Source organism: Myodes glareolus, chromosome 13, assembly GCF_982192425.1.
Source record: "Myodes glareolus chromosome 13, mMyoGla1.1, whole genome shotgun sequence".
Lineage (NCBI taxonomy): Eukaryota > Metazoa > Chordata > Mammalia > Rodentia > Cricetidae > Myodes > Myodes glareolus.
In genome coordinates this window covers 76,525,217-76,542,177 of record NC_142038.1, presented here as the reverse complement: position 1 = coordinate 76,542,177, position 16,961 = coordinate 76,525,217, and the positions used below count along the sequence as shown (strand labels likewise).

The 16,961-nt window shown below is 44.3% G+C and overlaps 1 protein-coding gene across 1 annotated transcript; it reads right to left on the bottom strand.

The window, feature by feature from the left end:
- Positions 1 to 12,966: 12,966 nt before the first annotated feature.
- LOC148120064 (sperm motility kinase 2B-like) lies at positions 12,967 to 16,386 on the bottom strand. The gene is made up of 4 exons (XM_087896259.1): positions 14,121 to 16,386; positions 13,932 to 13,971; positions 13,242 to 13,325; positions 12,967 to 13,154 (listed from the first exon to the last, which is right to left on the bottom strand). The coding sequence occupies exon 1, from the start codon at positions 16,384 to 16,386 to the stop codon at positions 14,671 to 14,673; it is 1,716 nt and encodes a 571-aa protein (XP_087752385.1). The 3' UTR covers positions 12,967 to 13,154; positions 13,242 to 13,325; positions 13,932 to 13,971; positions 14,121 to 14,670.
- Positions 16,387 to 16,961: the final 575 nt, after the last annotated feature.

Here is a 16,961-nt window from a genome sequence, read left to right as displayed (position 1 = left end):
AGGGAGGGAGGGAGGGAGAGAGAGAGAGAGAGAGAGAGAGAGAGAGAGAGAGAGAGAGAGATTGAGTACTTTGGATGTATGACAAAGAGAAAAAAAGAGGTCCTGACAGTAGCCTTATGTTTATTCTCTCCGCTTTATACCATCAGTTTGGTTGTATTTATAAGAACATTTATTAGGAACTGATATTCACCCATAGTATATTTCAGTGTGGGGCAGAAAATATTTAGAAGGAATAGCCACTTACCAATTTGTGTAAGATTTATGTGTGTGTAAGATTTCTCTGTGAGGGGATAATATGAAGTACTTGATACGAACTGATGTATTCATGTATGCCTATTGATTTCATGCATGGAAGTGTCTGTGTTTATGTGTGTGTGTGTGTCTGTGTGTGTGTGTGAGAGAGAGAGAGACAGACAGACAGAGACAGAGAGAGAAAGAGAGTGATCTTACTAAGATATTTATGTTTGATGTGTATGTATGTTTTCTCTGTAAGGGTATAACATGAAGAATCTGATAAAGACTGGTGTTTTTATGCATGTGTGTGTGCATATGTGTGAGAGAGAGAGAGAATATTAAGCTATTTATGTTTGATGTCTATGCAAGATTTCTCTGTAAGGGTATAACATGAAGAATCTGATAAAGACTGGCATTTTCATGCATGTGTGTGTGTTCGTGTGTGTGTGTGTGTGTGTGTGTGTGTGTGTGATTGTGTGAGAGAGAGAATATTAAGCTATTTATGTTTGATGTGTATGCAAGATTTCTCTGTAATGGTATAACATGAAGAATCTGATATAGACGGGTATTTTTATGCATGTGTGTGTGCATATGTGAGAGAGAGAGAGAGAGAGAGAGAGAGAGAGAGAATATTAAACTATTTGTGTTTGATGTGTATGCAAGATTTCTCTGTAAGGGTATAACATGAAGAATCTGATAAAGACTGGTGTTTTTATGCATGTGTGTGCATATGTGAGAGAGAGAGAGAGAGAGAGAGAGAGAGAATATTAAACTATGTTTGATGTGTATGCAAGATTTCTCTGTAAGGGTATAACATGAAGTATCTGATAAAGACTGGTGTTTTTATGCATGTGTGTGTGCATATGTGAGAGAGAGAGAGAAAGATATATATATATATAGAGAGAGAGAGAGAGAGAGAGAGAGAGAGAGAATATTAAGCTATTTATGTTTGATGTGTATGCAAGATTTCTCTGTAAGGGTATAACATGAATCTGATAAAGACTGGTGTTTTCATTCGTGTGTGTGTGTGTGTGTGTGTGTGCGTGCATGCATGCATGCAAGTGTCTGTGTGTGTTTGTGTGTGTGCAAGTGTGTCTGTGGTACATGTATTATGTTGATGTGTGCTTTAGTTTTTAGGTAGGAAAAAACCTCACATTATCTATCACGACCCATGTGTCTACTGTGTCCGTGGCTATAGAAGAGGGGATTCTGAGAAGTATCTTGTTCCAAATCATGTATTGGGTGTTGTTGGACATACCAGTTGACAGATCTTGCACAGCATGATACTTAGCCCTGTCTGGAAGACTTTAGTTTTAAAGAAAATGTTAAATGTTTCTATTGTTCCAAGGTTCTTGTGTTTCCCTTCTCTCCTCCCCTCTAAATCCCTCCCCTCCACTCTCCTCCTCTCATCTTCCCTCCCCTATCTTCCCGTTCCCTCTCCTCCCCTCCCCTCTCCTGCCATCTCTTCCCTCTCCTCCCCTCTCCTCTATTCACATCACCCCTTCTATATACCACTTTCTCCTCCCCTCTCCTCCCCTCCCCTCCCCTACCCTCTCCTGCCATCTCCATCGTCTCCTCCCCTCTCCTCTATTCATATCACCCCCTTCTCTACACCACTTTTCTCTTCCCCTCTTCTTTCTTCTACTCCCCTCCCCTCTACTCTCCTCTCCATCCCTCCCTTTTTACCTCCCCTCTCCTCTCCTCCCATCTCTTCTCATTTCTACCCCTCTTGTCCCCTATTGTCTCCTACCTTCTCTTCCCCTCTTGTCTCCTCCTCTCCTATCCTCTCTTCTGCTCTCCTCTCCTCTCCTCCCCTCTCCTCTCTTTCCATCGCTTCCCCTTTTCTCAGCTCTTCTCTCCTCTCCTACCATACTGTCCTCTCACCTCTCTTCTCCTCTACCCTCCTCTCTTCTCCCCGTCCCCTTCCTCTCACCTCTTCTTTCCTTTTCTCTTCTCCCCTTCCCTCTCCGCTCCCACATCTCTTTCTCTCCCACCATCATGTATTTGTGTATGCAACTTGGCTCTTTAGAATTGGGAACACAGCAGGTCCTGACATCTCTTTGTGTGTGTGTTGGATTTGGATATAGCAGAGGATATAACTAACTTAATCTGATCTGTGTCCATGTATGTGTATGTGAAGCTTTGCCTTTAGAAGTGAAAAGGCAGAAACTGTCAGCATATCATCTTTTGTATGTCTTCCTGTGTGTATGTGTATGTGTTGTACGTTCTTTAACCTAGTTAAGAATATTGGCACAGGAGAATCTTAACACATTAAAATGTCCACGTAAGTGCAGTAAGGTGGACAGACATGCTGACAGTTCCTGCCATTTTCCTCTACACAGGCAAAGACTTATTTACATGGATAGATAACCAGATTCAGCTAGCTATAGCCTCCCCTATAGCCAAATCTACAGACAGAAAAAGAGATGCAAGGGTATCTGGGTCCCCAGTCCTGAATACCCAAATTAGACACACAAATACATGCTGGAGAGAGAGAGAGAGAGAGAGAGAGAGAGAGAGAGAGAGAGAGAGAGAGAGAGAGAGAGAGAGAGATTGAGAGAGAGAGAGAGATATTGAGAGAGAGAGATTGAGAGAGAGAGAGAGAGAGAGAGCATACTAAGCTATTTATGTTTGATGTGTATGCAAGATTTCTCTGTGAGGTTATAACATGAAGAATCTGATAAAGAGGGTGTTTTCATGCATGTGTGTGTGTTTCTCTGTGTGTGTGTGTGAGAGAGAGAGAGAGAAAGAGAGAGAGAATACTAATCTATGCATTTTTTGTGTGTATGCAAGATTTCTCTGAGGGTATAACATGAAGAATAGGACAAAGACTGGTGTTTTCATGCATGTGGGTGTGCCTACATTTGTGGGGGTGTGTCTGTGTGTGTGTGTGTGATAAAGAGAGAGAGAGGGAGAGAGAGAGAGAGAGAGAGAGAGAGAGAGAGAGAGCGTACTAAGCTATTTATGTTTGATGTGTATGCAAGATTTCTCTGTGAGGCTATAACATGAAGAATCTGATAAAGACTGGTGTTCAAGCATGTGTGTGTGTGTTCCTGTGTGAGAGAGAGAAAAAGAGAGAAGGAGAGAGAGAGAGAGAGAGAGAGAGAGAGAGAGAGAGAGAGAACACTGAGCTATGCCTTTTTATGTGTATGCAAGATTTCTCTGTGAGGGTATAACATGAAGAATCTGACAGAGACTGGTGTTTTCATGCATGTGTGTGTGTGAGAGAGAGAGATTGTGTGAGAGAGAGAACACTAAGCTATGCATTTTTTATGTGTATTCAAGATTTCTCTGTGAGGGTATAACATGAAGAATCTAATAAAGACTGTCGTTTTCATGCATGTGTGTGTGTGTGATTGTGAGAGAGAGAGAGCATACTAAGGTATTTATGTTTGATGTGTATGCAAGATTTCTTTGTGAGGGTATAACATGAAGAATCTGATAAATACTGGTGTTTTATGCATGTGTGTGTGCATATGTGTGTGAGAGAAAAAGAGATAGATCGAGAGAGAGAGAGAGAGAATATTAAGCTATTTATGTTTGATGTGTATGCAAGATTTCTCTGTGAGGGTATAACATGAAGAATCTGATATAGTCTGGTATTTTTATGCATGTGTGTGTGCATATGTGAGAGAAAGAAAAAGAGAGAGAGAGAAAATATTAAGCTACTTATGTTTGATGTATATGCAAGATTTCTCTGTGAGGTTATAACATGAAGAATCTGATAAAGACTGGTGCTTTCATGCATGTGTCTGTGCGTGAGTGTGTAGGTGTGTGTGGCGGTTTGTCTGTGTGTGTGTGTGTGTGTGTGTGTGAGAGAGAGAGAGAGAGAGAGAGAGAGCATACGAAGCCATTTATGTTTGATGTGTGTGCAATATTTCTCTGTGAGGGTATAACATGAAGAATCTGATAAAGAGGGTGTTTTCATGCATGTGTGTGTGTTTCTGTGTGTGTGTGTGTGTGTGAGAGAGAGAGAATACTAATCTATGCATTTTTTATGTGTATGCAAGATTTCTCTGTGAGGGAATAACATGAAAAATCTGATAAAGACTGGTGTTTTCATGCATGTCTGTGTGCGTATGTGTGTGTGTACATGTGTGTCTGTCGTACATGTATTGTGTTGATGTGTGCTTTAGGTTTTAGGTAGGAAAAACCTTACATTACCCATTAACACCCATGTGTCTGCTGTGTCAGTGCCTATAGTAGAGGGGATTCTGAGAAGTGTCTTGTTCCAATTCATGTGTTGGGTGGTGGTGGACATACCAGTTGGCAGATCTTGCATGGCATGATACTTAAGCCCATGTGGAAGACTTTAGTTTTAAGGAAATGTTAAATGTAGCAGAACCTGGTAAGAGGATCTGGTGTATGTTTGGGGGGCGGATTGACTATGGATGAGGGCTTACCTACTGGACCTAACCCCAAGATCTCTTTCTATTGTTTCAAGGTTCTTGTGTTTCCCTCCTCTCCCTCCTCTCCTCCCACTTTGTCTCTCCTTCCCTCTCCTCCCATCCTCTCCTCCTCTCTGCTCTGTTCCTTTCCACTCACATCTGCCCCTTCTCCTCCTCTCTCCTCTCCTCCCCTCTCCTCCCATCTCCCTCCCTCTCCTTCCATCTCCTCCTCTCCCCCCTCTTCTTCACTCACATCTTCCTCTTCTTGTCCCTTTTCTTCCTCTTCCCTCTCCTCCCTTCTCCTTTCCTCTCCTCCTCTCTCCTCACTTCTCCACTCACATCTCCCCCTCTCTACTCCCCACTTCTATCCAATCCTATCTTCCCCTCTCTTCCCCTCCTCTCTCCTTTTCTCCATATACTATCTCCTATCCTCCCCTCCCCTCTTCTTCCCTCCCCTCTTCTCCATCTACTTTCTTATTCCCCCTCCTCCCTTCAACTCCCCTCTCCTTCCCTCTCTAGTCTGCTCCTCCCACTCCACTCTCCTCCTCTCTCCTTTTCTTGCCTCTCCTTTCCACCCTTCTCCCCTTTCCTCTACTCTCCTCTCTTCTCTTCCCCTCCCTTCCACTCTCTTCTCTTCCACTCTCCTCTCTTCCACTCTCCTCTCTTCCACTCTCCTCCCCTCTCCTTTACTCCCCTCTGCTCTCCTCCCCTCTCTTGCTCTCACCTTTCCTCTCTCTCCTCTTTTCTCCTTTCCTCTCACCTCTCCTCTCCCACATTTCTTTCTCTCTCCCACCAACATGTGTTTGTGTATGTAACTTGGCTCTTCTGAGTTGGGAACACAGCAGGTCCTGAATCTCTTTGTGTGTGTGTGTGTGTGTGTGTGTGTGTGTGTGTGTGTGTGTGTGTATGTGTGTGTGTGTGTTGGGTTTGGATATAGCAGAGGATATAACTAACTTAATCTGATCTGTGTCCATGTATGTGTGTGTGAAGCTTTGCCTTTGGAGGCAAAAAAGCCAGGAGATGTCAGGTAGCATATCATCTTTTGTATGTATTTCTCTGTGTGTGTGTGTGTGTGTGTGTGTGTGTGTGTGTGTGTGTGTGTGTGTGTAGTATGTTCTTTTACCTAGTAAGGAATATTGGCACAGGAGAATCTAACACATTGAAATGTCCATGTAAGTGCAGTGATGTGGGGGGACATGCTGTCAGTTTCTGCCATTTTCCTCTTCATAGGCAATGGATAGATAGCAGATTCAGCTAATTATAGCCTCCCCTATAACATAATTCACAGTCAGACAAATAGATGTAAAGGTTATCTGGCACCCCAGTCCTGAATATCCAAATTAAATACACAAACATATGCAGGCGAGAGAGAAGAGAAGAAAGAGAGGAGGGAGGGAGGGAGAGAGAGAGAGAGAGAGAGAGAGAGAGAGAGAGAGAGAGAGAGAGAGAGAGAGAGATTGAGTTCTTATATGTGGGGCTTTGGATGTATGGCAGAGGAAACAAAGAGGCCATGACATCTAGCCCTGTGTTTATTCTCACAGTGTTAAAGGCTCAGTTGCGTTGTATTTTTGAGTGTACTTATCAGGAACTGATATCCAGCCATAGCCTACTTTCAGGGTAGTTCAGGAAATATTTAGAAGAAATAGTCACTTACCAATTTATGTGAGATTTATGTCTATTATGTGTATGTAAGATTTCTCTATGAGAGGATAACATGAATAATCTGATATGTATTGGTGTTTTCAGGCATGTGTATGTGTGTGCATTCATACAAGTGTCTGTCTGTGTCTGTGTGTGTGTGTGTGTGTGAGTGTGTGTGTGTGTGTGAGAGTGTGTGCATGTGTGTGTGTGGTACATGCATGTGTTGATGTGTGCTTTAATTGAAGTAGATAGGAAATACCTCACATTACCTATCACCACCCATGTGGTTCACTTTGTTAGTGGCTAGAGAAGAGGGGATTCTGAAAAGTATCTTGTTTCAAATCATGTATTGTTTGGTGGTGGACATAACAGTTGGCAGATCTTGCACAGCATGACACTTAGCCCTGTGTGGAAGACTTTAGTTTTAAGGAAGTGGTAAATGTAGCAGAACCCGGCATCAGGATCTGGCCTATGTCTGGGGTTTCTTGACTATGGGTGAGGGCATACCTACTGGACCTGACACCAAGATTTCTTTCTCTTGTTTCAACATTTTTTTGTTTCCTCCCTCTCTTTCCCTCTCCTCCCCTCTCCTCTTCTCCCTTTTTCTCTCCTCCCATCCCCTTTCCTCCCTTCTCCTCAACTCACATCTCCCTCTTCTCCTCTCCTCTCCTCCCATTTTCTTCCCCATTTACCCTCACCTCTACTATCCACTCTTCTCCTCCCCTCTCTTCTTCTCCTCTCTCCACCCTTTTCCTCTCCTCTTCTCCTTCTACTATCTCCTCTCCTCCCCTCTCCACCCCTCCCCTTTCCTCTCCTCCTCTCTCCTCCCCTTCACTTTCCTCTCCTCTCTTCTTATCCCCTGCTCTCCACTTGTCATCTCTTCCACTCTCCTCTCTTCTTTCCTCTCCTCTCTTCTTCTCCTCTCTCATTTCCTCCACTCCCCTCCCCTCTCCTCTCGTACCTTTGCTTCCCCTCTCTTCTCCTAACAAGTGTGTAGGATCTTACAGGCAGAGAATTTCCCATCATGGTCTGGCAGCTGTCAATGTAGTGTAGGAGGTCAAACAGGACCCATTATCTAGTTGTGGGTGTGTGGTCACAGGGCTGGTATTATGTGCAATGTGTTTGATGAATTACACTGTATGTCAGAGAGAAGAGAGGAAGAATGGGGAGTCAAGCCAAGCACCATATCTCCTGAGTGTATGTTAGCATATAGATGAGCTGGTAGCAATCAAGTTGTGAAAATGCATGTGGCAATAGGTTGGCAGTGTGGGATGTGATGTCCAGGAGAGCCTGCCATGTTAGTGAGTGTTTTAGCCATTTAGGGTGTCGGCCATGCATGGTAGCTTGCAGGGCATGTGTGGAGCTGTGGGGTAATGTGTGCATTTCAGGTAAGTCAGCAAGGCTTGTAAGACTGTTATGAGTGTTCAAATACCCAGCAGGTCAGATGTCCAGAAGGTGTGTTTAGGTAGATGTGATGTGGTGTCCAGAGTGTCCTGATACTACCAGTGTTGTATGTGGTGTTGGGTGTGATATTCAAGAGGGCCTGACACTTACTGATGTATATGAATCTTCAGAGATCTGAGAGTGTCAAGTGGGGTCCCCAAACTACTAGTACATTTCAATACAATGACAAGAGAATGTCCTGTAAGCCCTGATAAGTAGCTGTTAAAGTGGGACTATGTGGGTGATATGCAGGATCCAGTCCAAGGAAGACACGTGAAGAATGCATGAGGGTTTGTGCAGAAAGGCTTCATACCTAGAAGTTGGTGTTAGGTTTTTTAGGAAGCTTTGAATGTACCAATACTTAGAAATGGATTCTAGTCTGTGTGTGTGCTATATTTGTTTCTCATTAAAGTCTGACAGCTGGTCGTACAAGTCAGGTGGCAGGGTCACAGTGTCTTGTGCTGGGTAATACCTGGTGTGGGACGTCGATGCAGAGGATTCCAATAGTATTTGAATTAAGCAGTCCATGTGTGCCCTTGATAGGAGGTAAAGTGTCCAACAGGGCCTGATACCTTACACTGTATCTCACTTGACAATCTGGGTAGAGTGATGTGAAATAGAGCCCAGAACCTAACATTGCTTGTGGGACAGCGGGGAAGGATGTTGACTAGCTGGGCCCAGTACCTAGAAGACTGCATGGTGATTGCAAGTGAGGGGTGTCTTTGGTGTCTTTCAACTGGCAGTGTATGTAAGTAAGGTGCTGGATGAGCGTGGATGAACATGCACAACGCAGGCAAGTATCTAGGTTCAGTTTCTGCTGTTTTCCCCCAAATTAGAGTACAATCCACCACAGTGCTATTGTCAGAATCAAGGGGACAGCTCATCTCCTTCCCACACAGTGTGAGAGGTGTCAGCCCTCATCCCACCACACACCACACCTGTCCCTCCACACAGCACACAATATACATTGTTGTTCACCATGCTAAGAGAAACTCAATATGCTCCCTGACACTGCAGATAAAATGAAAGTTTCAGATCCCGAAAACCACCTGTCTCATGCCGAACACACCACCTCTTCTCTCGCAATCCTACGTAGCAGGCCCTACTTGAATGCTTCTTCCTGTGGCTCTATTAAGCATATCCAATGCCATGTCCTGGACTTATAAGATACACAGCTAAAGCCAGAATCACACTACATATCATGTCAGCTGGATTGTTCGAATGCAGCCCTCACATTGTACATGCTCTCAATCTTTCCAAGATGTGCCCCAACCTCCACTTTATCTGAAATATAAAATGTCATTAGAGTCTGCTGGACAGAATTCTCCACCACTCTTCCAAACCTGTAGCTATGAATCCCTGATAACGCAACATTATTAACCCCATATTCAGGCCTGTTTGATATCCTTCCTTGGCTGCTACAGCCCCACATACGGGCAGGTACCACAGCTGCTTTTTAGGCATTGCTAGACTCTCCTCTGCCTCCCTCATGGCTAACAGCCTAAATAGACTGGCAGGAATCAGGTGCTGCTGGAACTCACCTGCCTTCTGCCTGCCCCATGTACGCTGTTCTATGTCTTCTCCCAGACCATTCCCTGCCCCAAGTAGAGTACTAGGTGACACAGGTGTCTTCATGCCTTCATGCTGCTGACACTGGGTGCTGGAAATCAGGAGCAGCTGGTCACCTCCACTCCATTCCACATCCACATTAAATGCTATGTATCTGGCCATGCTGGAAACCACTGTCAGTCAAGATACACCACCATTTCATCAATCCTTATGAGGACCCCAGTATCCACCACATATAAACAACTAGATTTCACTCTCAGGTGGACAGCCAACTCTGGAATACTACTGTGTTTTCAAGATAGTTTTCAGATTCTGCTAATGACCTCCTAACCTTAATTCTCCTTATCCACACAAGTAGGCAGCAAACTCTTCAGAATATTTCATCCTGCCTACATCACACATGTACTGCAAGGCTGTAGAAGGCAATGGAGCAGCATGGCCTATTTAACATCAGTGGGCCCTGAGTGACAAGGGGGTGCAGTTTCCGTGTAGTAGCACTAAGAAATGACTTGTATGTGTGGTGGGAGGGTGTTCTAATGGAATTTGATATACAGTATTTTTAGGGCTTCATGGTTGGGTTCTCACAAGGCCTGCTATGGAAGAAATCACATAGGGCTGCTCGAGAGCTGGTATCCAGATGGTTCTAATACCACCCAGTGCATTGAGATGGTGTCAGGCAGGCAATGTCAAGCAGTGTCAATGACTAGCAATGCTGTTTAGCACAGCAGATGGGAGGGAACAGTTGTGTAGGATCTTTACTACTGCTGGTGTGGGAGTTGTGGGGGGAAGGAACATCCTGAACTGCCATAGTAATGTATGTGGGTGACAATATATGAGAGTACAGGTAAGAAAAGTGTCAGGTAAGGGCCGATATCTAAATGGATATGTGGATTGGGGGCTGCGGATATCCATCAGGGTCTGACACGTGAATGGTTTGGGATATATGTGGTGTATCTACACAGCCAGGCTTTATGTATTCATTGTGAGGCGGCAAGGGGGGCTGTGTTCTGCATGGGTTGACATCTAGCATTGAGAGTGGAGCAGTGCTGTGGAGTGTGCAGCGCTAGGCTCTCTGGCCTCCAGCAGCAGCATGGAGACTCATGAGCTCAAGCAAGTCTTACATCTGTGCGATGCTCAGCATCCCTCTTTTCCTAAGCTGAGATGTTTGAGAGTCAAGAGTATAGTTGACTGTCAGAGGTGGAAATGAGTCCCCAGCTTTGGAGAGTCTTCATTCTGCTTCTTTACCATATCTTCATGCAGTAACGTTGGGGTCACATGGGTGGAAGAGTGGTGAGCAGAACACATCTGGTTGTCAGCATGCACACTCCTTCCTGCTGCATAGCACTGAATGATCTTGTCTTAGAACAGGTATTTGTTGTCTGCTGGGCTGTGACAACAGTGTCTGCGCTTTCTCTAGATGTCCTACGATACAGTCTCTCCCAGCCATGCTTGAGCTTTTGTGTTTTCTTGGCTAATGACATAAAGCTCCTGTGGCCAGAGTTCATCTTCTGTGCGGTCTTTCTCTACTTCCTTAAGAGGCTGAAACTTATCTAGATCTCTTCTGCATCTCTTACATGAATTTTGTAGTGTTTGCATTGGGGTCAGCTGTAATAGTTGAATGTGTGTTCAGTTTTCTAATGGGGTCCTTATTGTTTGCCTTTGCATTCTTGTAGACTTTTGTGGATCGATCATTTTCTCTGCCTTCATGTCCAATGATGCCCCATCAGCTGATGTGATGTAGGTGGGTCTCTTGCTGGGATTTGTGTGTGAATCCATGTTTCCATCTCTGTTTCTTCCCTGTTCTCCTCTGTGGATCTCTGAGAGTTTCTGTGAACGGCTGGAACCAGCAGTGAAGGTCTGGAGGAGTCGCTCCTGTCCTCTGCCATCACTTTTTGGATTAGAACCAGGTGGATGTCACATTTAGTGCTTGGGTAGCAGATTGCCATGTTTCGAGTCTATCTAAGAAAAGATCTGTCAGCTAAACAACAGTGACAAGAGTGGAGAAACAGGGGTCTCTGAGAGTTTAGAGTCCTTTGAATTCCTCTCAGAAAAATACATGTTCTATTTGCCAATTGGTGTAAATTCAGCAGGAAATTGTACTTTGGTACTTTGGTATTAGTTTGTTTGTGTGTTGTCTCTATTCAATACCAATAGGAAACAGTCTAAGTGACTGACGTCAAGTGCACCATCATCCTGTGATTAGTGGCCTGAGAGAGAAGGTCCAAGGACACTGCCCTTTCCAGGAACTCCAGTCTAGAGGCTGTGCAGACATGCACTCTCGTGTCCCAAGGCTCTGCAGAGGCCCATTTTTCTCTGCTCAGGTAGTTTTTCAGGGTCATTTCTGAGGAAAGAGAGAAATAGGTGACATTTTTACACTATCCCTAAGCACACAGCATGAATGTATGCTGGATATTTAAAGGTAACATACATGGAAGGCTCTCACAGGGCATCCTTCTGTTATCCTCAGATCTTGATGACAACTGGAGCAGGTCCTGTAGCTGGATGCTGGAACATGAACCATCCCAATGCCCTGTACAGGATGTCCTCCTGAAGCTGTGTAGAACTTCTGAGCTTTCCTGAACTCGGAGATGACCTTTTCATCACTGACACCAGGGCTGAATGTGCAAGTCCTCAAATTAGGAATCCTCTGGGTCACGACTCAGGATGTGTCCAGGCTCCTATAAGAGAAGGAATATTGTAGATCAGTGAGGAAACTGGCTGAGAGTTCCATGTCCACAAGCACAAGACCTGTGGTCTTGGTAGATAATGTCAGTTTTACTTTATGAAATTCAGGGACTAAATAAGCAGGTATAATGCTCATTGCCATTCAAGGTGACCTTCTCTAGGCCTACATCATTAGGGTTTCATCAGGGACATCAGAAGGCAGGGAATGATTTCTCGTGGCAGCCCTGCAAATTTCATGCATCAAGCTCTGAGAACAAAGAAGAAAAGCATTTTTCCACCAACATGTCTAAACATAGGCACTCTGCTTCCTGCACCTCATCTCACTTCCTCTTGTCTACATTAGACAGGATACATACTTGGTGAAAATGAGCTTCTACAAAAGATGATGTCTGAAAGAACCTGCAGATAAAAGGAGAGAAATGGGAACCAATAAGACAACCAGAGTTGACTTCTGGAACTGCATGGGACCCACCTGCACCAGACTGTTCATCATGGCTGTGTCAAGCATCCAGTAGTTGTACTTTAAACATTGTGCCAAGCAAATATGTTATGTCCAGAAGAGCATCTAAGGACTCAGCTTTGTGCTCTGTGAGGAGGACACCTGTGGACACCTTTGGGATGAAGCGTGTGAAGTTCCTCCTTCAAGTAGCTGGTAATCATGGACCCTGCCCTTGCTCCCTCCAACAGAGAGGCAGTAAAGGAGGGAAGTGATGGATGTGGGGGTCTGAAACTCAGCTGACTTCTTCTCTCTCAGGACAAAGGTTAAAGATAGCAACTTGCTTTAGTATCAGGGAAAGTCATCATTAGACCCAAGGAAAATGTCAAAATAAACATCACAAGTGGTCATACTGAGATTTGCCTTTATAGAGTCTGTCATGAGTGTCTGGAGCCCACGATTCTCATTGGTTGTATCTCCTGGGTTTCATGGACCTGGTTACAGCATCCAAGTCTCCCTTTCCCAGGCACTGCATTCAGTAAAGTATATCACAAATGATACTTGCCTTAGTAATCACCCACGGATGCAGAGCAGGTATGGACACATAAGCAAGAAGGCCTGCCACTCTAGTCTGGTTGTCCTTGCAAGGCTGTGTGCACTCTCGTTCTCATGGTTCTTCAACCCAGTACAGACTAAGCATCTTGCCAGTTGCAGTGATTGTTCTTCCATACAGGTATAAGATGATGTTCACCCGGTAGCTAGGGGCAGAGAGGAAAGTTGAGCTACTTGCCACAATTTATATCAAGACCACTCTGAATCCATGACTCTGTTGTGCGTCCTCTTACCTTTGTTCCTCTGCATCATGAGTTTAATGACCATGTTCCTTGGAGTTGCAAAAGGTTGTCTTTGGCAGCCTCATGCTGATCTTTCTGTGGATCAGTATCAAGAATAAACCAAACGACAGATACCTCTCCAATACAACAAGATGAAAATTAATAGGCTCAGTGCTGCCTTCAGCCGTGAGACCCACAGATAAGCCTTGGCATTCAGTCCCTTCTGAGTGGCCCCTCTTCATTACATCATTGGTTCGACATGGAGATTGTCCATGACAACTCCAATGTAGCTTTCACAAGAGGATTCTAGCTGAATGCTTCTAATCTGTAGTCACAGGATTCTGTCTAGATTTGACCCTTTGACCCCTGAGGTGGAATCTAATCTAAAAGTTGTTTGAAGACTGCAGACTAAGTAATTTGTCTACTGTACACCAGGAGAATCAAGCAAGATTCACCTTGCAAACTGGAGCAACATTCCAGGATATCTTCTATCATCTTACCCATTTCTTTCTTGCTTGCTGTCACTTTCCTGTTAGGAGACAAACGTGCTTCTAACAAGCACCCCACAGTAAGGACCCCTTCACCAACAGCTAGACTGAAGCAGCATTCAGTGGGAGTGTCTCCAGTGAAAAGAGGGAAGTGGATACAGGCACCCTGCAAACACATCAAAAGGAGGGGAGGGGCGGGGAGAAGGAGATTCACCTCTGTCCAGTGTGGAAAAAACATCTCCGGTGGACTTGACCTTGAAGGGAAAGACAGATGAATGAGTATTGATGTATGTCAGGAAAGACTGGCACATTGGGGCTTCTAATTCAAGGGTATCTTTGGGGGAATGTGGCACAGGTCTGCACTCTGAGAAGGAAGCTATTGAAGGTCAGCCATTGTACATACCTCCTGTTACCTGTGGTTGTCTGTGGAAAAGCCTGTGGTAGGTAGAGGCTTACCACCCTGTGTGCTGAACTTCTCTGTTTGGGTACATGACACTCTGTCATCTGGACTTCCTGCATGGCTCCCAATTTGTTTAACTCAGTGAAGAAAACTGCTAACCCGGTGTCTCATCCTCTTCATTGATTTGATATGTAGTATGATAATGACATATGGAAGGCACAGTCTGAAGAACTTTGAAATATATACTTCAGAGTCTTGACTCTAATATCCTTCTGGATCATCTGTTTTCCGGTGGCTCTTCTTCTCATACTCTTTCCTGGTCTTTTTAGTTTTCTTCCCTCAAAGCCTTTGATGATCTATAATTCTTTCTTCCTTTATCCAACACTACTTCTGGCTGCCTCTACAGCCTCTACTTTTCAACCACTACTGTCTACTTTAGCTTAAACAATTCAGGGTAAAGGTGGTGGGAGAGTTGCTTTTGAAATAAGAGTTCCTAATTTTCCTACACTAACTATCATGTGATGGTCACAAAGGACCTTAGAAAACATATAGATTAATAAACACTGACGTGCATCTTGGGCACACCATTTAGCTGTGCACTGCTCTCTCCTTCCAGTGGTGCCCCTTCTTTCTGAGAAACATGGCTTTTTCTTGACAGCGGCAAACAGCAGCAGAGAAATCTTACACAATTCCCAATTCTCTTCTTAACCCTCTTCCAGCCTTTGGACAGACTACTGGCTGAGGCTGCACTTACATCTCCAGGAAGGACACCTTTTAAGTTGTTCTTGGATGTGGTCTGAAGGGAAGATCTCTGAGTTCCAAGGGTTTCAATGGTGCTCATACCCTGAGGTGTCTCGCTTTCCTTCTTTACAGAGGGTGTACTCTGAACATCTGAGCTATTCTTCTGGGTGTTCACTTCCTGGGGTTTCTCACAGGACAAATACTGTGCAGAAGAAATGCACTTAGATAATGGGCATCTTGAGGGCAACTCATTGCAAACCATGCTACCTACTGCCAAACTTTTACTCATGAGAGGAGTAACCTCAGGAGCACACATGGCTACTGGTTGGGGAGGGTTGTCCTCCTTCAGGAGGCAGCACAAGGTGGCAGGCATGCTCAGGCTTCTGATCCCCTGCTTGCGTGAACACTTCTCATCCTGCCCCTGATGTTCAGCCAGCAAGGTGAAGGTGGGAATGGCAGGCTCACTCACAGATTTAGTGTGGTCCTGGGGTAACTCATGGTTTAAAATTAGGTACGTGGCCATGATGTTATTGAATTTTTTCTCACGTAGACTATCACTAATAGCCTTGGGATAGTAGCCCATTTCCCACATAGCCCCCACAATGATGGGATTTGGTTTGTTACAGAATGACTCTGAAGATGATGGGAGTTTCCAAAATTCTTCCCTCTCTTTGATCCACTGGTGCTGCCTAATGTCACAAATTGTGGGCCTCTGCTCAGGGTTCAGAGCGAACAAGTGCACAATGAGGTTCTCAAGCGAAACGTTTTGAGAGAGTGTGTAAGGAATGTAGTACATGGGATTCAGCATCAGCTCCTTCATGTCTGGATAGGTCTTTGCTTTGAATGGGAACCTCGCTGTCACCATCATATATAAAACCACTGCCATGCTCCAGATGTCAGGTGCTCTTGGATCATACTCTGTGTCATTGAATAGCTCTGGAGCACCATATTCAACAGTGCCACAGAATCCCTTGCACTTCAGCCCAGGGCTGACTCTGATGGCCAGGCCAAAGTCACACAGTTTGATGTTTCCTTTGCCATCAAGCAGTATGTTATCTAGCTTGATGTCCCTGTGGGCAATGTCATTATCGTGGCAGTAGTGCACTGCACATGCCATCTGGCAGAAGATGTGTTGGGCCTGTTTGTGCTGAAGAGGGCCACCCTGCTCAATATGCTTGACTAGATTGCCGTGAGCAGCAAACTCCAACACCATATAGGTGTGGTCTCTGCTGTCGATGATGTGGAAGAGCTTTATTATGTACGGGTGGTCCAGCTCTTTCATGATGTTGAGTTCTTCCCTATTATTGAAGTCACTCCCCTCACCATTCGCAAGGATTTTAACTGCGACTTTCATATTTGTGAGGAGGTGGCAAGCGAGCTTGACCTCACCAAAGGCCCCTTTGCCGAGGGTATTGAGCATGACGTAGTGATCTGTAATGGTCTCCTCTTCATAGGCGCTGGCATTCAGGGCCAGCTGCATGGTCTCCTCCTCTCTGTTCTTGCTTGAAAGGTTCTTGATAATTTCCATGCCAACATCAACTGAAAAAAATCAGAATAAAAGCAATGAAAAGTAAGGCAAGGGGTAAAGTTTTTAGCTTTCTGTTTCTTCATGGACAAGTGTGACAGAGCGAACAACCTTACAGTGATCTTCTGGGTCACAGAAAATAAGAATAAACCAAACTCTAAAGAAATCCCGGAAAACATACTGAAGACGAGTACTGAATCTAAGGAAATAGACCAGATTGAGCATTGCAACGGGATAAATGCTTGATTATTGAAAAGAAAAAGCGATACAGATACAACCTTACCAAAATGATCAAAGAGGAGAAAATTCAATTTAAATTTATAGTCAAGCTTTGGTCTTGTCACAGTTAAGTATTGCTACTTCTAAAAAATCATTTGGAAGACATTTTTTGGCAACTAACAAGGGTTTTATTTTGGTATAGAGATTATACTCTATTTACTCTATAAACATATCTGTAGATCAAATGAATTAAAAATTCTATGCAAACCGAACCATTTCTGAATAAGTTTTTAGTTGGAATTTTGAATATTTATTCATTATTAAGTTCTTAATAACCTAATCAGTGGAAATCATAGAAT